Below are 27,786 nucleotides of genomic sequence, written 5' to 3'. Positions count from 1 at the left end.
TATGCAAAATGTTAAGTACATGCAACAGTAGAAGAAATATAATATAGTGAACCCTGTGAGCCAGTCCACGTTTCAATCCTTAGCAATATGTGACCAACTTGTTTCATTTTTTCATTGATACTTCCAAATTAAATTGCAAATTTCTGATTTGGCTTCTAATCAGAAACCAAATTCCACTTGAGGCTGAGCCCCTCTGCAGAGTAAAGGCCTAAGCCCCAAGGCAAGAAGAGTCTGAGAAACTTCCAGCTACCCTCTCTTCCTGCTTACTGTCTTAGGCCTTAGACCCAGTTGTCAATAAAGATCATATCCTGGATAAGCAATGAAAAGACACCAGTCACTTTGGGTCATAAGGACAGAAAGATCTGTCTCCTCATCACTTTCCATCAAGGGTACATTAGTCCCTCTTCATGGTGGAAGATATGTTCTAAGACCCCTAACAGGTGCCTGAAACCCCACATAGTACTGAGCCCTATCCATACTATGTTTTTTCCTCATCATATATAACTATGATAAAATGTATTTTATAAATTAGACACAATAAGAGATAAACAACAATACTAAATAATAAAATAGGACAATTACAATATATTGTAATAAAAGTGATTTAATGAATTCCTTATTTCTAATGCTTCCCATTTAATATTTTTGATCACAATTGATCTGTAGTAACTGAAACCACAGAAAGCAAAAGCATGAATAAGGGGGAACTACTATATATGCGTGGGCCAGAGCAGGGAATAACAACCTCACTCTGCCCAACGCCCCACCTTAAAGAGCCACACAGCTGGCTTCCCACAACCCCGGCCATTGATTCCATATCTTTTCTTCCCACCCTGGGATTCAGGTGGTGCAACGGACACACTACCATGGGATGAAATGCCTCTTCCGAATAAGCTTCTTTCCCAAAGACCCCGTGGAGCTGCTGCGTCGAGATCCTGCTGCTTTTGAGTACCTGTACATCCAGGTAAGGTCTGGCTTGGGGACACACAGACAGAAAGACCAGTGAGCAAACAGGCAGGCTATTCTGCCATCACGATGAAGTCAAAAGAACTACCCTGGCTACTACAGTTCCTGTGTGCATAAACTTAACAAGGGCAGGGTGCACTGTCCGTGAAGGCACCCAGGAAGCAGCTTGCCAAGTCTACATAGGAGAGAGACAGTGAAGGCTTCAGAGAGGAGGTGATAGATGCATGTGCTTAGCCACGAAGCATGAGTGAAAGTTTGCTCTGTAGAGAGATGGAGTGGAAGGGGCATGTTTAAGCACAGGGCCTTCCATTCACAAAAGCATGGTGCCATGAAACAGCATAGCGTGATGAGAGAATGGTAAGTGATTTATCAGGGCTGGAGTATAGCATGTGAGGTAAAGAGCAGCAGGAAATGAAGTGGGACAGACAGGAACCAGGTGGTGAAGGACTTGGGAGCCTTTATGATTGCAGCCGGGAAATGGTCCTCAAAGTGCACTGCCTGAACCAGCAGCATCTTCATCAGGTGGAAACTTGTAGAGGTGCAAACACTTGGGCCTCAGCCCAGTCCTGCTGAATCAGAAACCCTGGCAATAGAGTCCGGTGTTTATGTTGTAATAAGTTCTCTAGAGGATTCTCACGCCTGAGGGCCACTGAGAACCACTGTTGAAGGAAAGTGATACTTGAACTAACTGCACATTAGAATTATCTGGGAAGTTTTGGAAAAAATTCTCTGCCCCTACCAAGATTAATGAGGTAAAAATCTATTGGAGTGAGGTCCAAATTGTGGTACTTTTTAAATTCCTTAAATAATTTTTTAAAGATTTATTTCATTTATTTGAAAGACAGAGTTACAGAGAGAGGTAGAGACAGAGAGAGAGGTCTTCCATCCACTGCTTCACTCCCCAGATGGCCACAATGGCTGGAGCTGCACCGATCTGAAGCCAGGAGCCAGGAGCTTCCTCTGGGTCTCCCACGTGGGTGCAGGGGCCCAAGGACTTGGGCCATCTTCTACTGCTTTCCCAGGCCATAGCAGAGAGCTGGATCAGAAGAGGAGCAGCCAGCCGGCGCCGTGGCTCAATAGGCTAATCCTCCACCTTGCGGCGCCGGCACACCGGGTTCTAGTCCTGGTTGGGGCGCCGGATTCTGTCCCGGTTGCCCCTCTTCCAGGCCAGCTCTCTGCTATGGCCAGGGAGTGCAGTGGAGGATGGCCCAGGTGCTTGGGCCCTGCACCCCATGGGAGACCAGGAAAAGCACCTGGCTCCTGGCTCCTGCCATCGGATCAGCGCGGTGCGCCGGCTGCAGCGGCGGCCATTGGAGGGTGATCCAACGGCAAAGGAAGACCTTTCTCTCTCTGTCTCTCTCTCTCACTGTCCACTCTGCCTGTCAAAAAAATAAAAAATAAAAAAATAAAAAAAAAAAAGAAGAGGAGCAGCCAAGACTAGAACCGGCGCCCATATGGGATGCTGGCACTTCAAGCCAGGGCTTTAACCTGCTGTTGCACAGCGCCGGCCCCCCTTAAATGACTCTGATGTGCAACCAAAGTAAAGAAATTCTGTTGGAGAGTGGAGGCACAAAAAATGATGAAAGGAGAATGGCCTGGTCAGATGAGCAATTTGGAAACATCGCACAGTGCCAAGGAAGAATACCAGATAAGGAGCTGTGGCAGTTATCCAGAGGTGAAATGATGAGGATTGGAACAAAGGCCTTGATGGGGGAGGGGAATTCAAGAGAGATTGAAAAAGTAGAATCAATAAGCTTTGATTTGATGAGTGCCTTATAAAGGTGGTTTAATTCCCCAAGTTTGGGAATACAAGCGGTGGAATGTATTGGAGGTGATAATGAGCTCATTTGGGGATATATTGAGTTTCAGCTGCCCATAGGACATACAGAGAACTTCACGAGAGAAAACACTTCAAACTTTCTCCTGTCTCTAATGATGACATCTGAGGATGTGCTATGAGGCCTCATGGTTGTCCCTTCGGCCCCTTCTGACAACCTAGAATGTTTGGGAACATTTCTCAAACAGCCTCAGGTTCCTTCACCAATCCTCTGAGGCAGTGAGATGGGGTTGCTCTATGAATGTTTTCTTTTCTTTTCTTTTTTTTTTTTTGACAGGCAGAGTGGACAGTGAGAGAGACAGAGAGAAAGGTCTTCCTTTGCCATTGGTTCACCCTCCAATGGCTGCCGCAGCCAGCGCACTGCGGCCGGCGCATCGCGCTGATCCGATGGCAGGAGCCAGGTGCTTCTCCTGGTCTCCCATGGGGTGCAGGGCCCAAGGACCTGGGCCATCCTCCGCTGCACTCCCGGGCCACAGCAGAGAGCTGGCCTGGAAGAGGGGCAACCGGGACAGAATCCGGCGCCCCGACCGGGACTAGAACCCCGTGTGCCACAAGCAGAGGATTAGCCTGTTGAGCCGCGGCGCCGGCCCTGAATGTTTTAAGTGTATTTCTGATTTGATTTGCCCTGAGGTTCTTCATGCAAGTTTCCAGGGATCGTCTTGGTTCTAATATTCTGGAATGTGGTGACAAGACCATGTCTCTCTCTCACTCCCCTTTGTAATATGGTCTTCGACTCTGCCCCTTCCTTTTTTTCTATAATAGACTTGCTGCACCCAGAGGGGAGAGGGGGCTCAGTCCTTCTTAGCAGCAGCTTTCCTCATGGCTGCCAGGACATTGCTCACCTCCTCTTGCTTCCTTTTGGCACAGATGTATGTACATGCCCATTTCTTGATGAACGTGAAGGCCCGTTTGGGGACCTTGAGCAGTGACGTGGCACAAAACCACATATCTCTCAGATCATGTCTTTAGGGGCTTTGTATACTTTGGTGAGGTACTTGCAGCAGTGGCTGTATCTTGGCTTGCTGTGCTGTGCTCTTGGTCACCTTATGGCTCGTGTTGAGGTCCATGCCATGGGGTAGCATAGAACCATGGCTGCAGAGAGCTATGTGGAGAGAAGGTGGAGGTGAGATCCAGCTCAATCCCTGGCACCCAGTACCTCACATGCAGGCTTTTTTTTTTTTTTTTTGACAGGCAGAGTGGACAGTGAGAGAGATAGAGAGAAAGGTCTTCCTTTACCATTGGTTCACCCCCCAAAATGGCCGCTGCAGCTGGTGCGCTGTGGCTGGCGCACCATGCGGATCCGAAGCCAGGAGCCAGGTGCTTCTCCTGGTCTCCCATGGGGTGCAGGGCCCAAGCATTTGGGCCATCCTCCACTGCACTCCCGGGCCATAGCAGAGAGCTGGACTGGAAGAGGAGCAACCGGGACAGAATCCGGCACCCCGACCGGGACTAGAACCCGGGGTGCCGGCGCCGCAGGTGGAGGATTAGCCTAGTGAGCCGCGGCGCTGGTCTGTGCAGGCTTCTTTGGCCTGGCGGGCTATACCCAGCCATCTTCTGAGCTGTGCAGTAGCTCAGGAGTCTGAAGGGCCACAGATCCCAGCTGCCTCTTCATTCTTTTTTAACAGCTTTCCTGAGGTCTAATAGCCCCAAACAAACTCCACGTGTTTAAAGTGCACAGTATGATAAGTTTTAACATGTGTCTACTCATGGACCCATCAGCATGGTCAGAACATTTTTAACATATACAATACCCCCAAGAATTTTCTCAGGCCCCTTTGTAATCCATCACCCTTAGCCCCAGGCAACCGCTGACCTTCTTTCTATCACTACATAGTTTTTATTTTCTAGAACCATGGTTAAATTTTAATGATTTATTAGAGAGACTGAGAGAGCTCCCATCTTCTGGTTCACTCCCCAAATGCCCACAATGACTGGGGCCGGTCAGGCTGAAGCCAGGAACCAGGCACCCAATCCTGGTCCCCCACATAGGTGGCAGGAACCCAATGACTTGAGCCTTCATCAATGCCTCCCAGGGTCTGGGGTCAGAAGCCAGAAATAGGAATCAAACCAAGGAACTCTGAGATGGGTCCCATGCGTATTAACTGGCATCTTAACTGCTAGGCTAAATGCTTGCCCCTGTTTTTCAGAATTTATAAAACTGAAATCATAAATCATGCCATGCATACATTTATTTTGGTCTGGCTTATTTCAGTTAGCATAATGATTTTGAGATCCATCCATGTTGTTGCAGGACTCAAACCCAGGCACCTTGATATGGCATGAGGGTGTCCCAAGCAGCATCCCAGCCACCACACCGTCATCTGTCACATCTCACTTGCAGTGAACAGAGAACTGCCTACTTGCAGCTTGCCAGTTTGCGTACCTGTCACCGAGAAGGCAACTGTCCAGTGGAAACTCCTCTGTTGTCCCTTCTCTGAGGGCAGCACTGTCCTCTTCCCCCTGCTCTGGCATGCCTTATTGATGCCCTGATTCTTTTCTGGGATATCAGGGAGTAGATCCAGGATGACGGGGAGGGAATGTCTCCTTGAACTGACAGCTTCGGCTTGCCTCTCTCACAGAGTCGGAATGATGTTATCCGAGAGCGCTTCGGAATGGACCCCAAGCCAGAGATGCTCTTGGGCCTCGCTGCCCTCCACATCTATATCACTGTCTCAGCCACGCGGCCTAGTCAGAAGATCTCTCTCAAGAACGTGGAGTGAGTTGTACTGGGACCCCTGGGGTGGGGGGAGGGGGGAATGACTGTGCAGGCAGAAGGTGCAACGGGTGAGCTACCCTGTGCTTTTCAGGAATGTAGGCATGGGAGTGAGAATAGGCATTCCTCACCCATACACCATGATGCCCTAGAGCTACAGCTTCCACTAGGGAACTGTGGCCAATAGTGTTCTGATCTCATCCCTCTTTTTCCTTCCCTCTGATCCTGTTCCTCCACCTCTGTGTCTCAGGTTCAGTCAGTGTCTATCTCACTGTCTTCCTCTCTGTCCTCCTTTGTCTCTCACTAATCTCTTACATTTTTTTCCACTTTCAGGAAGGAGTGGGGCCTGGAACCCTTTCTTCCCCCCTCCCTCCTGCAGGGCATCAAGGAGAAGAACCTCCGAAAATCTCTCTCTCAGCAACTGAAGGCTCACCAAACCCATCCTTCCAGTGGCTCTAAGGTATCCAGCATAGGCCACTGGGCAGTGTGCCCAGGCATTGGTGGCCACAAGGGGCTCCTGGATGGTTTCCCAGCAGGCTCCGGACCTCTGGGAATTGCCTTCACTCTGACTCAGGTGCACATCCAGCTTGCCTTGGAGATGGGGGCAGTTACAGAGATGAGTCCCCCCTCCTCCACCCCAGCCTGAGCATCTCCCAGAGACAGCTCAGTAGCATGTGGCTGACAGCACTCAGGGTCCTCATAGCAAAGGGGCCAAGATGCAGGAGAAGATAATACTGTGGCCCTTTCACCAGTTAGTCAGTACTGATTGAGCACCTGTCATGTGGAAAGCACTGGACCTGGAGGAGGATACTTTTCCACGGAAATAACTTCTCCATACCTCACTAGCTTTCTAATCCATCAATCCTGTGACATGGAGTTCTGGGAGATAAAAACTTAAGGTTGGGGAGAAGCAAAGCTTGACCTAGAGAATGGGTCGCTGGATGTCATGTTCGGGTCTCAGGTCCCTGCTGCCTTCTCTTCCACCTTGTAGGGCACGCATCCCTTTGCCCTCCGAGGGCCTCCCACACCCTACCTCCCCAAGCCCCATAGGCCCTTCCTAGGCTTGCAAGACTCAGTCTGCTTGCACTTCCTGCCAATGAGACAGGAGGGTGGTGAGCTGCACTAGAATCAGCAGGCAGCTGTAGACCTGGGACACAGCCCCAGTATATTCCACTCATTCCACATTCCTTGCATTACCAACTAGCTTCTCTGTTAAGATGCAAATTTCCCCAGAGAGTTAAGCCATTCCCACCTTGCTGTCCATATTTAATCAGACTGTTTTATTCTCAGCTGAAAGCACCACCGCTCACCATCATCTCCTCAGCTAACATTTTTTTGAGGCACCCCAGTACTCGGGCTGAAGATGCAAAGATAAAGAAGGCTTGGTCTCTGTGAGGCACTGTCTAGCAGAAAAACACAGTCATCTCCCCCCCCCCACACACACACACATGAGTGCTCTGATGGAGGAGAGACACACGGGCCAGCCTGGGGGATGTGAGAAAGGCCAGGAGTCCATACATTTGATGCCAGAGCTGGATCATGAAGGACAGACAGATACATGTTTGTTGAGATGAGTCAGTGAGGGTGGGGAATTGGAGGAAGACTTTCCCAGGCTGCAAGATCCTGCTGTTTGTACAAAGACCCAGAGAATATGGTGTGAGAGTCCACAGTGTGAGGTATGAAATGCAAAGAGTTCCATCTTAGCAAGAATGTAGGGGGCTAGAGTAGGAGCAAGACGGGCCATAAAACTTGGCAGGAGCTGGTCTGAGGAGGGCCTTGTGTGCAGCAGGCAGGGACTGAACTTTATCCTGTAGGCAGTGGGAGCTATTGATGGGTTGAAGCAGGACACTGATGCAAGTAACCTTATATGATTGGAGAATGCTCCATGTAACTGTGTGTTCCATGTGTCAACCGAGGGAAAGTAGTATCAGTATGGAAGGTAACCTGGCTGTCACCCTGACATAGGTGGCAATGTCAAGTCAGTGACTATGGGGCTACAGAAGAGGTCTGGATAAGTTGGAGAGGGAGTTACCAGATAGAATCAAGATGATTTGGTGACTGGTGGCCCTCAGGTTTCTAACTCAATTGCCCAGAGGATGCTGATTGATAGAGAGCCAGAATGCCAGAGGAAGCATAGGCTTGGGGCTTATAGGTGCTCAGTATTAAAGGCATTGAATGGGACTTCGAGCTGGTGGTGGCCAGTATGGGTCTGAAGGCTCTCTGGAGAAAGGTATCGATTAGGAGAGTTGTTAGAGTCAGGTAGAAGTGTTGGAATTCACCCAAGAACAGAATGAGTAAGGTGGATGCTTCAGGAATGAGGATCAAGGGGTAGGAGAAGCCTTTAGGAAGGGGGACAGGATGCAGAGAAGAGCTGCCCAAGCTGGAACCCTCCTGCAGTTGTCCCCAGGGTCCGCTCACACCGCACAGTGCAGTGTGAGGACCAGAGCTTGTCCTAGGATGGCGCAGCTCCTCTCGGAGAATGCGAGTTTGCTTTCCCCATGCTGCTCGGGCTTCTCATATTCCATCTGTGTGCCTTGTTTCCACAGGGCTCTGCGATTCAGGCAAAGCTCCAGTATCTTCGAATTCTGAATGAACTTCCGACCTTCACAGGCGTTTTGTTCAACACTGTGGGCCTGGTCAGTGGGGCAGTGGTGGGGGAGGAGCCACGTGTTGGCATCTGTCCTTGGGTGGGGGGCAGGAGGAGCCAAAAGAGTCAGCCCTCTGTCTGTGCAGGTTCAACATCTGCAGACTCAGCAAGAGCAGGTGGGGAATATTCAAAGAAAGGAAACTGCTTGTGTACTGAACATGCACAGCCATTTTTTCTTGCCATTATTCTCTAAATAATACACCATAACAACTTTTAGCATAGCATTTGCATTGTGCTAGGTATTCTAAGTCATTTGGAGATGATTTTAAAAAACACAGGAGGGTGTGTGTGAGCTTCATGCAAATACTACATCATGTTTTTTAAAGATGTACTTATGTGGTGCTGGCATTGTGGCACAGTGGGTTAAGCTGCCGCTTGGCAGCACTGCATCTCATATTGGAGTGCCAGTTCAAGTCCTAGCTGCTCCAATTCTGATCCAGCTCTCCACTAATGCCTCCAGGAAAGCAGCAGAAGATGGCCCAAGTACTTGGGTCCTTGCCACCCACGTGGGAGAGCCAGATGGATTGAGATTTATTTTTGTATTTATTTGAAAGGCAAAGCAACGGAGAGAGAGAGAAGAGGGGAGGAAAAAGAAATATCTTCCATCTGCTGGCTCACTCCCCAAATGGCCACAACAACCAGGTCTGGGCCAGGCTGAGGCCAGGAGCCAGGAACTCCATCTGTGTCTCCCACATGGGTGCAGGGACCCAAGCATTTGGGCCATCCTCTGCTGCCTTCCCAGGCACTTCAGAAAGAAGCTGCATTGGAAGCGGAATAGCCAGGACTCGAACTAGTACTCTATTATGGGATGCCTGCGTTCCAAGTGGCAGCTCAACCTGCTGCACCACAACACTGGCCCCGCACTATGTCATGTTATATAAGGGACTTGAATATCCTCAGATTTCAGTATCCTTGGCCAGGGGCTGCAGTGGGAGAGGGTGTACTTCCAGGAGCCAGTACCCTGCAGATGCTGAGAGATGACTGTATTTGTTTCCCCCTTCCTCTCTTTAAGGGATCGGCAAACTTTTCTGGAAAGGGCTAGATAGCAAATATTTTAGGCATTTGTAGGAGGGCCATACGGATCTCTGTGGCAACTCTTCAGCCCTGCCGTATTAGCATGAAAGTAGCCAGAGACAATGCAGTAACAAACAGTCATGGCTGTGTGCCAATAACTATTTGTGGGCACAGAAATTTGAATTTCATGTAATTTTCACGTGTCACAAAAGATGATTCTTTTGGATTTTTTCCAACCATTTAAAAATGTAAAAACCATTCTTAGTCTGTGGGCCCTACAAAAACAGCTGGTCAGCCAGATGTGACCCACCAGCCACAGTCTGCCAACCCCTGCTGTATTCCATTGCCCTTCCACATACTCCCACAGCCCCTAACCCATACTTCCTGAGTCCTTATACTGCCCCCTGCCTGCCAGCACCTCCACTGCAGTACCGGTGCTCCAGGACCAGGCACAGCTGGCCCCACGGCTAAGACTGTGTCCCTTGCTAGTTTACCCTGGTGAAAAGAAATTCAAATCATCTTGCTGATTGGATCCAGGTGCTTGTCATGCCCTGGGGAGCTCACTGTCACACTAGCTTATCAAAGTGCCTGGAGGCAGAGTCCTGAGGCTCCTGGGGGTGATGCTAATGGCACAGAATGGACCTGCCAAGAGCTCAGGCCTGATCACTCCAAGGAACCTGTCAGGATGTCTTAGGGAATCCAATCCATCACGAAAAGAAAAAGAGTAGAGGTAGCTTACATACTGGGGACATGGAAAGCCCACTGGCAACTCCCTCCTCCCCCCTCCCCACATTCTGAAATCTCTCACCCACCCACCACTGCCAGAATTCCTATTGGCTATTCCTTTGGGTTAAGACCACTGTAGTGCCTGTAAAAAAACAAATCTCTTCTTTGGGATGGAGATCCTCATGAAGCCCCCCCCCCCCCCGGTCAAGGTCAAGCCTAAACCCCTTAGGCAGAGTTGTTCTGTCCATTTAGACTTTGGCACTGGGTGGGAAGTGCAAGTTTGAGTGGCTATTGGTAGGTAGGAGGAGGGTAAATCCCAGCCCTGAGATGTGGCCCAGTCAGGCAGAGTACTGGCTGGGGGCCTCGAATGGCCTGCTGCAATGGGTGGAAAGTGACTGGGGCTTGGTAGGGGTGGCTGTTCCAAAGGCACAAAAACAGACGTCACCTACGTCAGTTTTACCTGCTGTTGAGACTAAAGTGTCCATTTTAAATGATGATCTGTGTGCTTGTTATGGCCACAGGCGGGTCCCAGAGCATTTTCTCCTCAACATTGTCCTCCTCCCCTGGCACTGAGCCCCAGGGAATTCCAGACTCCCTCCCTGCAGAACCCAACCAATGCATGCTTTCTGTTTCCTCCTGCCTCTCCTGCTCTGCCCTTCTTTCTGTGAATGCTGGCTACCACGCGTGGGCACCAGGATGAGAAGCAATCAGCCACCACTCTCCTGGTGGGACCCCGGCACGGCATCAGCCATGTTATTGACCTCAAAACCAACCTCACCACTGTGCTGTCCGAGTTCAGCAAGATCAGCAAGATCCAGCTGTTCCGGGAGAACCAGGGCGTGGCCCGGGTGGAGACCAGCATCATGGATGCCAAGGTGAGCCCTGCGTCCAGGGGCTCTTTCTCTCTAGGAACAGGCCTCGGGAGCAGAGGGACAAGCAAGCTGGAGAGTTGGAGCCTAAGTGAGGTCAGGGATTCTAAAGCAGTTCAGACCTTTGGGCTTCTTGGGGCTTGTCTTTGGGCTTTCCTGTCCCTTCTCAACCCTCCGGGACATGCTGCTTTGGCTACATACTAGGGAATCTTCAAAAAGTTCCTGGAAAATATATATTAGGAAAAACTTGTACGTGTGTTTCAGAAGTTGGGGGACCAATGCAAGCTTATCTTTTAATTCCATTTCCCCTGAACTTTTTTTTTCTTTCTTTTTTTTTTTTTTTGACAGGCAGAGTGGAAAGTGAGAGAGAGAGAGACAGAGAGAAAGGTCTTCCTTTGCCGTTGGTTCACCCTCCAATGGCCGCCGCGGCCCGCGCGCTGCAGCCGGCGCACCGCGCTGATCCGATGGCAGGAGCCAGGAGCCAGGTGCTTTTCCTGGTCTCCCATGGGGTGCAGGGCCCAAGCACCTGGGCCATCCTCCACTGCACTCCTGGGCCACAGCAGAGGGCTGGCCTGGAAGAGGGGCAACCGGGACAGAATCCGGCGCCCCGACCGGGACTAGAACCCGGTGTGCCGGCGCCGCTAGGCGGAGGATTAGCCTAGTGAGCCGAGGCGCCCGCCCCCCTGAACTTTTGAAAGTGCATTTATAAGACCAGCTGGCACTTTGGGAAGGTTAGGGAGTGTCAGATCAACCCAAGAAAGTTCCTCAGCATGGGGCAGGAGAATTGGAGAGCGTGGAGCTACTCCGCAGCCGTTGCTTGCCCTCTCTCTCCCCCGTCATAGCGCACGTAGCAAATGATATTCCCAAGGCACCAGAGACCCTGGCCACTCCAGGCCCAGGCTGACTGCCCCAGAGGCTGAAGGGATGAATATCTTGGCTCATCACGACCTGTTCTGGCTACACAGCAGTTACGAAGCCCTGCCATAGGCAAACATGCTTTGAATCATGGAGGGATAGGGAGGTGTTGGGAGGCAGGGTGTGGACAGAACCAAGGGGGCCTGGGGAGACAAGGATCAGGCAGAGCCTTGTCCCCATTTCACCTCCCAGAGTCCAGCTCTTCCAGAACCTTAGAGCCTTTCCTGTCGAGCCTCTCCTTCCAGCTGGCAAGCAGCTGTGGCCTGTGCCGAGCCTGGCAGCTGCGGTCAGCCACCCCCTCTGCAGCTCTCCTGTTGGAACACAGTGACAGTGTGGGCGGAGGGCAGGCCTGCTCGCCAGCTAGCCAACTAGCAGAGGCTTAGAGGAGGTGCAACTTTCCTTTCTGAAAGGATTTCTCAGGGGTGGGCGTTGTTAACAGATTAAGAGGTGGAGTGTTTGCTGTTTCTAAAAGAGCGAATTATTTATTTTTGTATTTGGAAAATCCAGAAAGCTTTAATATGTTAATTTTCCACCTGTGACTCCCAGAATTCCCATTGGCTTAGGCGCTTGATTGGAGCTGATATTTGATTGGCTTGTGGCCACGTCTTCAACCAATGGTGGCTGCCCTCCTCAGATGTTGTTGGGTAAAAAGCCAAATGGACTGGTAGGGAAGGGGGAAGAAAAACCAGGCATGCAGGAGAGGTGTGGCTTCCTGAGAAATAAAAGCAATTTAAAAACAAAGAAACAGCTTTCCACCTGAGTCAGGGAGTGAGTCTCCACATTGGCTGTACTCTAGAATTTCCTTAAGAACTTTCAAAAATACAGATGTCTGGGTCCTATTCCCAGAGATTAGGATTTCATTGGTAGGGAGTGCAGCCTGGGCATGGGATCTGTTTATTTTTCCCAGTTCTCTAGGTGATTTTGTAGTGCAGGCAGTTAGAGTGTATAAGGTTGAGAGCAGAGATGTGGGGAAAAACAGGCCATGCAGGGCATTGGTGGACATTGCCTGAGTGAGGAATACTGTGCATATTTCTACGACTAAGACAGTCACGGTTGTGGGCAGGAGTGCTGCCCTAGAGGGGCTACATTCTTCCTGGGGAGACAAGACTTATAAAGCATACAACATGCTTTAAGAACACATCAGAATATATGTAGAGAGAACTCTGGGCTCAGACAGACCAGGTTCAAATCCCAGCTCTATGGCTTCCTTGCTGTGTGGCCTTGAGAAAGCATCCTAACCTCTGTGCACCCTGATTCCCTCAACTGCAAAGTGGAGCACTATCTTGAAAGGTTGTTGTTAGGATTCAATGAGAAAATGTCTGTAAGGTGTCTTAGCACACTATGTGGCACATAGTGTGTACTCAAATAATGAAACTTATTTTTTAAAGCAAAATATCAGTAAAGAAAAAGTAATGTGAAGAAATGTTTACAGATAAGCTTGTGTGGAACATGGAGCATCAAAACAGGAAGGAGTTAACTAGAACTGGCTTCCCACAAGAGTGTTTTAATCTGGATCTTGAAGTGATAGGCATGAATTACCAGAGAGAAGTGGGATGTGTTCAAAGGCAAGGAGCAAGCACAGAAATAAGCAAGCCATATGTGCAGGTCGATAAGCATAGTTGCTTGGCTGGAGAGGAGGATAATGAGAAAAGAGATCAGAGAGATTGGGGATGAGCAGAACAAGTTGCTTAAGAGCCTGAAAGGCCAGGCCAAGGGATTCAGATTCAGTGTGGTAGACTACAGGGAATCCACTGTCGGTCCTTGAGCAGGGGGTGACAGAGTGATGGCTGACTTGGACCTGGGAGCATGAGTGTGAAGCCCGGGAGGTGAGGAGAGGATGATTTAACTAGTCTAGGTGAGAAGTGGTGAGAGCTTCAGCTGGAGGTATGATAGTGGTAAGGAGAAAGAGCAGGTGTGAAACCTGCAGGGTCATTAAGATGTGAGTGCATATCCTCGCTCTCACACCTTTCTTGCACTGACGATGCACACATCTAGTTATACCTTCTCCTCCTATTGCCTACTGCCCGGATCCCAAGTGCACTGAAGGATAATGCCATTCGGACAGCTCTCTACCAAATTATGAGTAGGTGCATGAGGGAGACTATTATGGGATAGATGGAAGGTGTTGTAGATGAATGGAAGACACTAGGGTTATGTTTTGCAAGTGGGAAACAATGAATGGTTAGATGGTATGACTTCTCAGAGATACAAACATCAGATAGGGTATAGTGGGTTTCAAGTGTGCCCCTAAACTTTAAGCAGCTGATAAAATATATGTGAAAAACCACAGGAGCATTATCCACTTGATGTCAGAATATTTTTACTTTATAATACGATTTACCATGTACAGTGGGCAGAATAATGGCTTCCCAAAAATGCTTACGCCCTAATCCTCAGAACCTATGAATATGCTAAGTCATATGGGAGAGTGGTGGGCTGGGGATTAAGTTTGCAGATGGAATTAAGATCACTAATCATGTGACCTTAAAATGGGACGATTAGCCTAGACTATCCAGGTGAGCCCAATATATTGCAGAGTCCTTACAGGTGGGAGAGGAGGCAGAAGAGAAGTTAGGGATGTGATGTGAGAAGGACTCAGCCTGACCCTGCTGGCCTTGAAGATGGAGAGCAGGGTCAGGAGTGAAGGGGTCTGGGAAGCCTCCAGAAACTAGGAAAACCAAGGAAACCGATTCTACCCTAGATCCTCCAGCCTACACCTGAGGTTAGCCCAGTGAGCCTGGTGTCAGACTGCTGGCTTCCAGAACTTAAAGAGAATAGATGTATGTGTATTATTTAAACCACTATGTTTGCAGACACTTCTAATAGCGGCAACAGGAAATTGATACACCAGGCGATTCCTTCAGTAGCAAGTACTCATCCAATATACTGAAGATATGATTTGATGGCTACACATTCTGCTCCCACTCCACTTTTGTTTTTTACATAGAATCAGATGTACCTGTAATCAGAGCTGGCTACTGCCTTATGCATTATAAGCTCAAGTGCATGCCCCCATGGAATAGACCACGTAGCATTTATCTGTATCTCATAAATTGGCAGAGGCAAGATGGATGACATAGTGGTAGGAGGAAGAAACGAAGACTTGAAGGAAGAGAAAAAGATCAGAGGTTTCAATGTAATAGTTTAGTACGAACTTGCTGTTGCTAGGAAGCAAACTCAACACAATGTCAGATGCAAAGGTACTTTTTAAAGGAAAGGGGAAAAAATGGCTCCTTCCATCAAGATACTTCCTAACTTGTAGGAAAGCAATGCGCAAGTACATGGCAGAGGGCTGCTGTGGTGAGAAGCAGAAGCCAAGGACCAGGTCTTGGGGGGCCAAGGGCAGCCCTGGCTCCAGCGGCCATGGCACTGAGCTTGCTGGTGAGAGAAGCTCTTCTGGGGCAAGCAAGCGGACAAGAAGCAGTGCCCAATGAAGGCAAACCACAGCAGCACAACAGGGAGCTGGCCAGTGAGCTGCCCGGGGCAGTGCCTGGTCCTAATGGCCTGGGTGTGCTTCCTCGCAGACAGGCAGCCTTATAAAGCTGTCTGCAGTTAGGAAATAAAACCTTTTCCAATTCCCACGACAACAGCAAAATACATGCAAGACTGATAAAGGTACTGTAGGAGAAGTAGCAAGAGAAGGTTAGAGGAAGTCAAACCCTGGCTGGTGGATTAAGGAGAGTTTCCTGAAAGCAGTAGTACTTGTGCTGACTGAGAGGTGCCTCTGGGGAGGACTTGGGGGAACAGCAGTTGGGAGCTCCCTAGTGGAGCAAATGGCTTGCCTAGGCTCCATGGGATCCACCCATGGCATCTGCGGTGTGCAGGAGCCACCCCCACAGGTGCGTCAGAGCCGGTCAGTCCCTTTCCTCCCAACTCTGCCTTCCTGGACTTCACACTGCAGTGCTGGGAATATGTGCGCCAGGGCAATTAGCCAACGCTACAGCTCAGAACCTGAAAGGAGTGGCTGGGACACCTTTACTGGCCGCTGCATAGTGTACACGGAAGGAAGGCCGACTTTATTTCCTTAATAGGGAACATGGAAATTAGAAGCCAGATTTGGCTCTTTTTCCCCCCTAGAAATGCTGCTGTGGCCTGGGAATATTCTGGAATGGTCTGGTGAAAATAAGATTTTTCATTGACAGCAGTTCTCAGCTCTGACCACAAATGAGAATAATGAATAAAAATGTAGAAACCACCAGATGCCCATGCTCTTCCTCCTAAACCATTTCAATCAGAATTTCTGAGGGTGCAGCCCAGGGTGATTCCGAGGTGATTCTAATGTGCACTTGACCCAAGAAGCACTGCCTTAAGTGATGTTCTGCCTTCCCCCCAAATTGGCTGGCTATGCCCAATTAGCCTTTCCCTGTGCTGAAGAGGCAAGAACCCAAATGCACTGCCCCCCTAGGACTCAAAGACCGTTATCTCATACCCTTGTCCTCCAGGTCCCTGGATTCTCATCTGTTTCCTGTTGTCAGGGATGCTAGAGTGAGCCAAGGCTACCTCTGGGCACCCGGGAAGGAGATACAGCTGGAGCATGGCAAATTAATCCCTGCTGTACCTTCTCGCTGGCTCATGCCTCAAACTCTGTTCTCTTTATCTTATTTTTCCACTTGAAGATGACCTGAGCAGATTTAGTTACAGTTTTCACTCAGCTTACTGGTTCATATGGAGCGAACATGAGGTAGTGTTCCAATGTCTTTCTCCAAGAGACGGCAGTCTGGGACTGAGACACCACTGAGCCATTACCATACCCCATTATCACAGAAGCACATAAGGGGGAAAGGGAAACCATCAAAGGAAATATCCCAAAGGATCTCTTGTGGCCCAGTGTGTCTCCTATTCTCTGGCGTGAGCTTGATTGCTCTAGTGCTTTCTGTAGGGACAAGCATTACTTTACACATCACGGTCATTAAAATCCTATTTAAAAGGCCGGCGCCGCGGCTCACTAGGCTAATCCTCCGCCTAGCGGCGCCGGCACACCGGGTTCTAGTCCCGGTCGGGGCACCGGATTCTGTCCCGGTTGCCCCTCTTCCAGGCCAGCCCTCTGCTGTGGCCAGGGAGTGCAGTGGAGGATGGCCCAGGTGCTTGGGCCCTGCACCCCATGGGAGACCAGGAAAAGCACCTGGCTCCTGGCTCCTGCCATCGGATCAGCGCGGTGCACCGGCCGCAGCGCGCCGGCCGCGGCGGCCATTGGAGGGTGAACCAACGGCAAAGGAAGACCTTTCTCTCTGTCTCTCTCTCTCACTGTCCACTCTGCCTGTCAAAAAAAAAAAAATCCTATTTAAAAGAAAGTGGTCTTTAAGGTTTCTAAGAAACCTATCCAACCTCTTGGCTTGCCTACCTTGGATTTGATTTTCACCCCTGCTGGCAAAAAAGCCCTTGGGTGTTCTGTTTAGCAGTTGCGCTTGGCCTGTGCTGGGGCCCAGCTGGCTGTCTGAGGATGCTTAGAAGTAACTCTCAATGTGCTGTGTGTCTCATGCTGAACCACCCGGGGATGTGCTTGGCCCTCTCTGTGCGCAGGATTTTGCCTTTGTGCTCTTTTATTAGCAACATCAGCCTATGTGAAGGGTAAGAGGGGAGACTGAAATGAAGTCAGATAGTTATGTCAATCAGTCACGTAGTCACCTGACCTCCGGTCAGTAATTCTGCCCATTAGCCAACCAGGTAGCTAGCTAATAGTTGGAATGTGAAGCTCTGGGGGCATTCTGCCTGTCCTGAAGCCAGCTTGTCAGCTAGGGTACGAGTGAGTCAGACTGCCCTGCAGCCAGCCAGCACATCAGTCTATCCATCAGTCAGCCTGCCACTTAGCCTGTGCTTTGATCAAATGATCCCTCATTCTATTTGTCAGCCAATGCCATTTCCTCAAAGAGCTTTCTCCAGCTTCTGAAACCAAATTAGTCACATACAGACACATGCACACACACACACACTCCATTCCGGAACATTCTATGTGTTGCTAGCTCTCTGAACTTTGCCTTCACAGAGCTTGTCATACCTCACAGTCATTTCCATTGGTGTGATCATTTTGTTTATGTCTTATTTGCAGCCAGAGTATTAGCTCCATGAGGGCAGGAACTGGGTTGGCCCCATTCTGGGATGAATGGATGTGTCTCTCACATTGGTTGTGCTCTACATGCGGCATCTAGCTGGTTTGTAGCCACTTGCTGGGTGGACGAAGCAGGGCAGGAGAAGCATTCCAGCCAGAGGGAACAGCCTAGGATAAGGTATGAAAGTGTGGAAGAACATGATGAGCTGCAAATCGTGTGAATGAGCACAAGGTGATGGCCACTGAATGGAGGAGGACACAGGCAGAGGTAGAGATATGGTTGGAAATGTAGGCTGCGTCCAGGCCTTGAAGGGTTTTGTATACCACTGAAAGGCAGATGGAGTTTGTTCTTTGTTAAAAGATTTATTTATTTGGACACCAGAGTGACAGAAAAAGAAATGGAAAAGTAGAGAGACAGAGAGACGTTTTATCTGCTGATTCACTCCTCAGATGCCCACAACAGCCATGGCTGGACCGGGTCGAAGCCAAGAGCCAGGAACTCCATGGATCCAGGTCTCCCACGTGGGTGGCAGGGGCCATCTTCTGCTTTCCCAGGTGCATTAGCAGGGAACTAGATCAGAAGTAGTGCCCCTGAAACTCAGACCAGCAGTCTGATATGGGTTACCAGCATTGCAGGTAACAGCTTAACCCACTGTACCACAACGCTGGCCCCAATTTATTCTTTAGGTGATAAGCTCTACTGAAAGATTTCAAATGGCAGTGAGACTTGCACTTTCAAAAGACCCCGCAGTCAGGACCTTTGGGGTGAAGTGATTAAAGACTGGAGGCAGAGAGGCCAATCAAGAGAGCCCTGGAAGTGCTCAGCTTAATGTGTCCCAACATTTTCCAGGTCGTGTGAAAATGCTCCAATTTTCTGTAACAAAAAAAGAAGAGAGAGAGAGAGCCAAGACTACATACATACATAGATGAGGCAATTTGAGTCTGGCAACAGGACTCAGAGGCTGAGAGCTTCAGTGTCTCGGCACACTCGCCATCCATGTGACATACCTGGAGAGGTCTGGGTCTGCGAGGAAGATGATGAGGGCCTGCACTAAAGCAGTGGCAGTGAACGTAGCTGGCTGCAATGTGTATGAGTGCTCCCGAGGAAAGCTCAGTGAATGGCGGTAGCAGCACTCTGCACTGAAACCTCCGTGTATCCCTCTGCCATTGGTGCTCAGTAGTGAGGCAGGAAGGGGCATCTAACTCCCTCCAGCCCAGTTCTACCCCGTTGACCTTCACTTTGTTGTATATAGGCTGATCACTGTGTTGTGACTGCTAAGCAACCATTAATGGGAAGTGAGAACATACCCTGTGGCTTTCCTAATAATGCCTCAAAACTCTTCATGCTATCCCTTCCTTTAAAAAAAAGATTTATTTATTTATTTGAAATTTCTTTTATTTTTATTTATTTGAAAGACAGAGTTAGAGAGGTACAGACAGAGAGAGAGGTCTTCCCCAGATGGCCGCAATGGCCGGAGCTGCGCTGATCTGAAGCCAGGAGCCAGGAGCTTCCTCTGGGTCTCCCACGTGGGTGCAGGGGCCCGAGGACTTGGGCCATCCTCTACCGCTATCCCAGGCCATAGCAGAGAGCTGGGTCAGAAGAGAGCATCTGGGACTAGAACTGGCGCCCATATGGGATGTCGGTGCTTCAGGCCAGGGTGTTAACCCACTGCGCCACAGCGCCAGCCCCATTTATTTGAAAGTCAGAGTTACACACAGAGAGAAGGAGAGGCAGAGAGAGAGAGAGAGAGAGAGGTCTTCCATCCGTTAGTTCACTCCCCAATTGGCTGCAACAGCTGGAGCTGGGCTAATCAGAAGCCAGGAGCTAGAGACTTCTTCTGGATCTCCCACGTGGGTGCAGGGGCCCAAGGACTTGAGCCATCTTCTACTGCTTTCCCAGGCCACAGCAGAGAGCTGTATCATAAGCGGAACAGCCGGGACTCAAACCGGCTCCCATATAGGATGCCGGCACCGCAGGTGGCGGCTTTACCCGCTACGCCACAGCTCCGGCCCCATCTCTTCCTTTTCATTGAATTGGGCACTTACCCTCATGGGGCCTAATCACCTCTCTCCTAGACTGTTGCTGTAGCCCTCTTGGTGGTTAGAGAAAGGTCTTATTCCCTTTTCTTAATTCTTCTAATTCTTAATGGTTGGTCTGGGAACCCCAAAAGGTCATGGAGACCCACAGCCTCATGGGTCCCTCTTTAGCATGTCTTCAGTGGCCTTTATCTGGAAACACACTGCTCTATCCCAGGAGGAATCCCAGACTTCACTCTGACTGAAATTAATCAAGCTACACTTTTTTTAAAAAGATTTATTTATTTATTTATTTGAAAGGCAGAGAGAGAGAGGGAGAGAGAGAGGTCTTACATCCACTGGTTCACTCCCCAAATGGCCACAACAGCCGGAGCTGAGCTGATCTGAAGCCAGGAGCCTCCTACAGGTCTCCCATATGGATGCAGGGGCCCAAGAGCTTTGGCCATCTTCCACTGCTTTCCCATAGCAGAGAGCTGGTTCAAGTGGAGCAACCAGGACTCGAACCAGCAGCACCCATTTGGATGCCAGCACTGCAGGCAGCAGCTTTACCTATTACACCACAAAAAGCTCCACTTCTAGAATTATACATGTAATAGAGATATCAGGAAGTTTTCTTGAAAAGGTGCTTTTTTTTGTATATCATTGCTGATCCTCTGTTAATCCCAGGATAATTCTGATTTTAGGATTAGGAACAGAAATCAATAAACTCTGCTGTATTTACCAAAGTGAATTGAAAGCAACAATGGCCCTAATATGATATTTTCTATAAAAATAGATCCTGGTGGTCTAATAAATTTGGAGAACTTGGACTACTAAAGCTCTCCCCTTGAACTTTCACAGCTCATGTTAATATATTAAAAGATCCAAGCATTCTCATAGTAAAACCCTCTTCATACACTAACCCAGTGTCACAAACATATTTGACTAAGGAGTTCTTTTAAGAAGGGGAGAGCAGAACGATCTGAGCAGGGCTGCAGGGCAGAAAGACTTTGGCCCCCAAAAGACACGCTTAGGGCTCGATTCCATGGAGTGTCTTCTATGTCCCAGAATCTGTTCTGAGTGTTACCGGGGAATATAGTGAGCTGAACAATAGTTCTTGTACCTGAGGTACTTAGAGTCAAGGATGCTCCAGGTTTCCCTCAGTTTAGCTCAGTCTTCCAGTTTTACCCCTCCTCTCCCAGCTGCCTTGCACATCTGCTGAACTCTGAAAAACACAGATACAGCCACACAGCAGTCACAGGCTATTACCTAATTTTAGCCTTGGTCAGTAAAGGTGGTTCATTAAGTGTGTGGTTTAAAGTGAACCTTGTCCTGATACTTGCATTAAGAGTTTACTGCAAAGAAATTCCCACATCAGAAGAAACTATTTGTCAGGCCTGGATTTGAGGCTAAGAAAGTATGTCTCTGTAGCCATGCAAGTCACCAGCTTAGTGCGCCTGCCTCGCTCGGTCCTGGGTATTCATGTTTCTTTTCGTTTCCCCCTGCAGCCTCTGGTGCTGTTGATGGAGTGGCCAGAAGCCACCAATTTTGCCTGCCTGATTGCGGGGTACTGCCGCCTCCTGCTGGATTCCAGGAAGATGATCTTCTCCAGGCCTGCAAGCCAGCCTCTTCCGCCTCCAATGATCAAGGCAGGTAGGGCTCAGCCTCGGTTTTCGGTATGCCGGAAGCCCTTCAGACCCTGGAGGCATAGAGAGCTAGAGGGAGGAACTCTGCTGCCTTAATGCTCACCCCATGCTGATGTCTTCTGGTTTACCAGTAGCCGGCGCTGTGGCACTGCGTCCTACCTGGCGCATCCTAGTAGGAGAGACAGCTGGCTGTCACATGTGCCTTCTGCATAAAGGATGTCTGTGCCCACACATTGTGATTGACTCAGTGAATGAACGTAAGATAAAAATAGCAAACAAGCAATAAATAGAGCCAGTTATAGAATCGTGTTGAATCTAAGGCAGATCTTTGGAGACAATGGAGATATAGAGGAGATTCATGCATGTTTGGGCTTGGTGGAAGTGGGATTGAAAAATGAAAGGAAAATGTCTTGTGCTGGTGTTGTTCATCATAGCAGGGATTGAAAGAGCTGTCTGAAGTATGGAGCCTTTGAGGGCTGGGGTAGGAAGGCTGTGCAGGCCCAGAAGAAGGGTTTGGAGTTAGGAGGGGACAGTCATTAAAAAAACAAGTTCAAGTGCAGCCCCCAAACAGTAGGCTTCCCAGATGGACAGCTCAATGCTGCCATCCCTCAGAGCTATTTGAGTGATGGCACAAAGAGAAGAAGCCTTGGGGAAAATCAGCCCAGTCCAGGAACTGCTGTCTAGACAGAAGTGGAAGGAGAAAGAAGTGACCCAAAAAGCAGATACACCACGTACCAGTCCTTAAGTTTCACATAGATACTTTAAGGACTCCTCTGCAGCCCAGCTTCCAAACATCACAAGTGCAGCTGAGACTTAACACCCAGCAGTAGCCCTCTCCTCATGCTGCGCACTTGATCTACCTGTCCTTACCACTTGACTGTTTCTTCTCCCTTCTTCAAGGCTGCGTTGGTTTTCAGAGTGGGCACATCTGATCTAGATCTAGGTTTTGGAGAGTAGAAAAACACTCCTGCTGGATGAGCCAGCACGCAGAGGCTGTGTACCCCCTCCCACACATACATCCTCTCAACTCATTGTCTCCTCATCATGAACCAGCCCATCATGAGCATCATATGCCCAAGTTGACATCTCATAACATTGTCCACAGAAAGTAAGAGGGAAACGGTCAAACACAGATTTGGGAATGGATAGGCTCCTCCTAACCTAGAGAAGCAAAGAAACTGACCTGGAACAGGAAGAAACTAGGGGGTGAATTGCTGCACCTCTCCAGGTGAATAGCTCTGAAGGTGCAGTCATACTGGCAGACCTACAGATAGGCAAATTCTGGAAAATCCGATGTTAGCACTGTCAGTGTCACCTGTGAGCCTCCTCATTCTAATCTTGTCCTGGTAGACTCTGCCATTTACTGAGCAGGAGAGACAAGGAGAAAGGGAAAAGGGAAGGAGCATTCTGGCGCTTAGCCAAGGACCAGATGTGTCAGGGAGCATTGTTGGGGGATTTCCACTTTCTGAAAGCAGTGGGGGTGTGCTGTAGTCCTACCCTGCCTGACAAAGGGTTTCTGGCATTCAATCATCACTTTAGCCATTGCTGGCCCTCTGAGGGTAGTGGTACCAAGTGAGGAACATGAGCTTCCTGTGTCCCTGGAACCTCACTGAATATATTCCATGTTGCTTCCCTGCTGCTTTTGCATAGGCAAATCCGTTTCATTGGACTCTCTTGTAGCTAGATACGGCTTTAGAGCCACCCCGCCCCGCCCCGCACCACCCGATTCCTGAGAGTCCCATCGGGCCTACAGAGTGATGGAGGTTCAGACAGTCTCTAGCACAGGGCCCTCTACATGCATGCAGGAGTCAGATGAGCTACCGTGGGATCTCTGCTGCTTGTAGTGCTTCTTCTTGGGGTGGAAAAAAGTGGAAACCGGTAACTCAGGGGAAGAGGCAAGTAGAAAGCCTTTGCTCTTCCTTCCTTCTTCTCGCCAGAAAGATGAAAACTTGAACTTGGCATCCTCTCTCCAGGGACTTGGTTCGAGGCTTGGGCCCAGTTTGTTGGCTTTTTGGACTGCTAGATCCTGGATTGACAGCAACCACCTGGTACTCTTTGTGGGTGAGGTGGGGTGACCCGCATAGCACTGCCTCAGGTCAGAGCTGCCACCACTACCCCAGCAAGCTGCAGGGCTGCTGCGTGTATCTTCCCTCCTGGTTTCTAGGAAGGGTGGGGCACCACTGAGGAGAACTCAGTTCAGGTGACGGTGGAAGGACCATAGGTTCCTGGTCTTATAGACCTGGAGGACCAAAATCCAAAGTTGAAATCCGTTTCCTTCCTCAGCCCTCATATTCCTCCCAGGACAGCAGCCCCACTGCTGACTGATATTCTTCAGCAAAGGGAACCGTCATCCTCCCAACTTCAGACCAAAGCCCTAGCCTACTCGGGGCCTGGTGCCTCTGCAAAGGAGGAAGAGATGTATCTTCTTGTCCCACCGTGGCTGCTGGTGCAACTCGGCACTCAGCCTTAGACCCGGTAGTCTAAAGGATGCTGTTAAGTCGGCAACTGGCAAAGAGAAAGCATTACTCTCTTCCAGACACAGGAAGAAAAGAATGAGGAAGTGGTAAGGAAGGACTTTCCTCTTGGACTGTGTCAGCAGTTTCCACAGAGTAGGTGTTACACTTATTCGCTCACCAAGTATTTCTCAAGGACTTACAGTACAGCCACAAGTAACAGACATTGTCTTTTGTTTCCTAAAGAGTTATTATTATTTTTATTTGAAAAGCAGAGTTGATGGGGTGGAGGAGACACAGAGAAAGAGATCTTCCATTTTCTGGTTCACTCCCCAGATGGTCACAATGGCTGGGACCGGGCCAGGCTGAAACCAGGAGCCTGAAACTCCATCTGGGTCTCCCACGTGAGTGTCAGGGACCCAGGCAGTCAGACCATCTTCCAGGTACATTAGCATGGACCTGCATCATAAGTGGTACTTGAACCAGCATTCACATGGGATGCTGGTGTTGCAGGAGTCATCTTAACCTGCTGTGCCATGATGCCAGCCCCACAGACATTGCCTTGATGGCACTGCCTTCATGTAGTTTACAATCTGATGGGAGGAATACAGACATTATTAGATGGATCCTGGCAATACAGTAAGTACCTTTGCGATTATAGAGAGGACATTCAACAGATACAATAGAATAGCCCATAAGTTTGAAGGCTCAGAAAGGCTCTGAGTTTAAAGAAAAGCTCAAACAAATGCCAATTCTCCATCAGTACTGAGGTAGTTGGAAATTCAGAAGCACCTGCCGTCTCTCCCCACTTGAACCTCTCAGTGTCCTTGAAGAACTCAAGAAAACAAGACTTTGAGAACCCTAGTTGGGGCCTCAGTTGAAGGAATTCACTCTATATTTTCTACCATGGTTAGAAAATAGTTTGGTGTGGCGAATTCAATATTCTGGTTAATGATCATTGTATATTCCGTACATGGCTTACTAATTTTCATGTAGTTAAGACCCAGCAGTATACACAGAGCACTAAAGTCAGGCTTAACATAGTAGACTTTTTTCCTCTTTTTTGGTGATTCAGAAAGAATGAGAAATCTCTCAAGGCCTCTAGGTCATCATCACGAACAGCGATTGTTGGACTATACAGTAAAGCAGGGCCTAGCACTGGAATGCTGTTTGAATCAAGGTCATGCTGACTGTACAAGGTACTTCAAAAAGTTCATGAAAAATTGGATTAAATGATAAGCTTATTTTGGGTGCAAAAAATTTGACATCTGTATAAACAAGTAGTCTTTAAAAATGTGTGGAAAATGCATGTTATGAAACAACTATGCATGGATTTCAAAGTGATTTTGCAGCAAAATAAACTTACCTCTTTTTTAAGGTTTATTTATTTATTTGAGATGCAGAGTTACAGACAGTGAGAGGGAGCAATAAGAGAGAGAGGTCTTCCATCCCCTGGTTCACTCCCCAAATGGCTGGGTCAATCTGAAGCCAGGGGCCAGGAGCTTCTTCTGGGTCTCCAACGTGGGTTCAGGGGCACAAGCAGTCAGGACTGCTTTCCTAGGCCATTAGCTGGGAGCTGGATCAGAAGTGGAGCAGCCGGGACATGAACCCAGTGCCCATGTGGGATGCCAGCACCACAGGCAGAGGCTTAACCTTCTTTGCCACAGTGCTGGATGCAATAAACATATCTTTTCATTCCATTTTCTACGAACTTAAAGTCCCCTCATACATTTATATATGTAAAAACAAACTGTAATTATTTTAGAGCATAAGTCCAGTTGGATCCACTGTCTCATTCTTTGCAAGCATTTTTTTTCTTTCAATCATACTTTGGAGCGGCTGGTACAGAGGGACAGGCTAGGGCATCCCCTTAGGAAAGCTGATGAGCAGTTTACAACAGATTTGCAATCTGGGAGGCATGCTGTCCCAGCCATCAGCCCACTGCACCTGGCTTTCCTGGCATTTCTAATCTTCTGCCTAGAGGAGATTTGGGATTCTCAGGGCACATTCTCTCCTAAGATCTGGAAATCACAGTACCAGGTGGTGGTCAGGGCATCACCTGGCCTCCACAGTCTAGTGTTGGGAGATGTTTCCATCTTTCAGGAAGGGAAGCCAGCCTTACAAGTCCAGCCCTTGCCTGAGAGCAGTCGCCACCTGCTTGTTGACCATGCCCCTGGGAGCCACCTTCAGTGGCAGCTTATTACCAGGCAGGCTACCCTGATTGCTCAGCTGTCTCATAGGTAGTTAGCACCTGGTGCTTCCCCAGAACATGTGGACAATGCCTTGAAGTAGAGACATCATAATAGTCCATACTCCTGGCTTAGTGCTTCCTGGCAGGAATGGAAGTGTCGCTCCCCCTCTTCGTGGAGGAGCAACACAGGACCCTACGCTGTTCTTTCGTCTGCTCGGCCCTCCCCGGGTTTGCTGCTGGTTCTTCCCGGGTTGGCTACTATCCCTTCCACCTCCGTGGAAGGGCAGTTCCCCCTGGCCGCATTCCCCACTTCCGCAGGGGAGCGGCACACCGCCGGCCGGTTCTCTCGGGGGCTGCACGGGTTCCCTTAGATGTTCCCCATAGATGTTCCCGGTGCATGCCGTCTCTCTCCTCCTTTATAGTCCTCCTCCGCCAATCCTAACTCGGCTGCCCACACACCGAGTACGCTGCTCTCCTCCAATCAGGAGCAAGTCCTACAGTTTATTAGTTGAACTGGAGGCAGCTGTGCGGAAGCTGTTTACTTCTCTCCCAGCGCCATATTGTGGGAGAGCAGATGCATAGAATAAGTCTTAATTCGAGTAACCTAGTCTAGTCCGGATTGCTCCCCACATGGAAGGTCATAAGATACTATTCCCTCAATTGATCCAGGGCTCCCTAGATACAGCCAGTAATGCCTGAGCTGAACCCACTCAATGTAATACTATTGAATCTATAGTTAGAGCAACATGTATATAGTTAGGCAACATGGCCTATGGAAGACTGTAAGAGTTTAAGATCACAGGTTAGAGAGATTCTGATTCCAGTCCCAGCTTTGCTGTATCTTAGCTGTGTGGTCATGAGGACACTCCATAAACTGAATTTCAGTTTTGTCATCTATAAAATGAGTATAATACTACCTGCCTAATGAGACATTTAACAAGATTATGTGAGATAAACCACACGGAGTCCTTTCACAATGCAAAGCACATGTTTTACTTTGTATAAGAGTTGAGAGTTAATCATGTATCTAGCTCTGTGCTGTTGTTATTTCTTTTTTACTTATTTATTTGAAAAAGCAAAGTGACAGAGAGAGAGAGACAGAGAGAGCTCTTCCATCCATTGATTCACTCCCCAAGTGACCACAACAGCCAAGGCTGGGCCAGGCTGAAGCCAGGAGCCAGGATTTCCATCTGAGTCTCCCATGTGGGTGACAGGGCCCCAAGTACTTGGGGCATTTCTGCTGCCTTCCCAGGTGCATTAGCAGGGAGCTGGATGGAAACCAGAGTAGATAGGAGCCAGGACTCAAACTGGTACTCTGATATGGGATGTCAGCGTCTCAAGCAGCTGCTTAATTCACTGTGCCACAATGCTGGTCCCGTTTGGTCAGTTTTTAAATTGTACTGTTTGACCATAAATTTGACAGTTTATTTTTGGACTCTGAGGCCTCTTGCATTAATCTATATGTCTATCATTATGTCAGTACCACACAACCTTGATTATTACTGTTTCATACTAAGTTTTGAAATCAGGAAATATAAGTCTTCCTCCTTCATTCTTCTTCAAAATTGTTTTGGTTAGTCTGCGTCCCTTGCAATTTCATATGAAATTTGGTACTAGCTTGTAAACTACAAAATCAGCTGGAGATTTGATAAGGAATATGTTGAGTCTGTGGATCAGTTCGAGAAGTATTGCCATCTCAACAATATTAAGTCTCCCAACCCATGAGCGTACAATATCTTTCCATTTA

General features: G+C 48.9%; 1 protein-coding gene across 7 annotated transcripts in view; it reads left to right on the top strand.

Moving 5' to 3' along the window:
- The window catches only part of FRMPD3 (FERM and PDZ domain containing 3), a 146,352-nt gene that overhangs the window by 106,457 nt on the left and 12,109 nt on the right, over positions 1-27,786 (top strand). For all 7 annotated transcript variants that reach the window (XM_070067469.1, XM_070067474.1, XM_070067468.1 and 4 more), the window contains 6 exons: positions 845-964; positions 5,383-5,519; positions 5,850-5,976; positions 8,063-8,152; positions 10,599-10,778; positions 21,258-21,402. In XM_070067469.1, the coding sequence (XP_069923570.1) occupies positions 845-964; positions 5,383-5,519; positions 5,850-5,976; positions 8,063-8,152; positions 10,599-10,778; positions 21,258-21,402 (799 nt within the window). The remainder of the gene's footprint in view (positions 1-844; positions 965-5,382; positions 5,520-5,849; positions 5,977-8,062; positions 8,153-10,598; positions 10,779-21,257; positions 21,403-27,786) is intronic.

Source organism: Oryctolagus cuniculus, chromosome X (assembly GCF_964237555.1).
Source record: "Oryctolagus cuniculus chromosome X, mOryCun1.1, whole genome shotgun sequence".
NCBI lineage: Eukaryota > Metazoa > Chordata > Mammalia > Lagomorpha > Leporidae > Oryctolagus > Oryctolagus cuniculus.
Note: the sequence above shows the minus strand (reverse complement) of the source record. Positions and strands in the feature narration are given on the sequence as shown.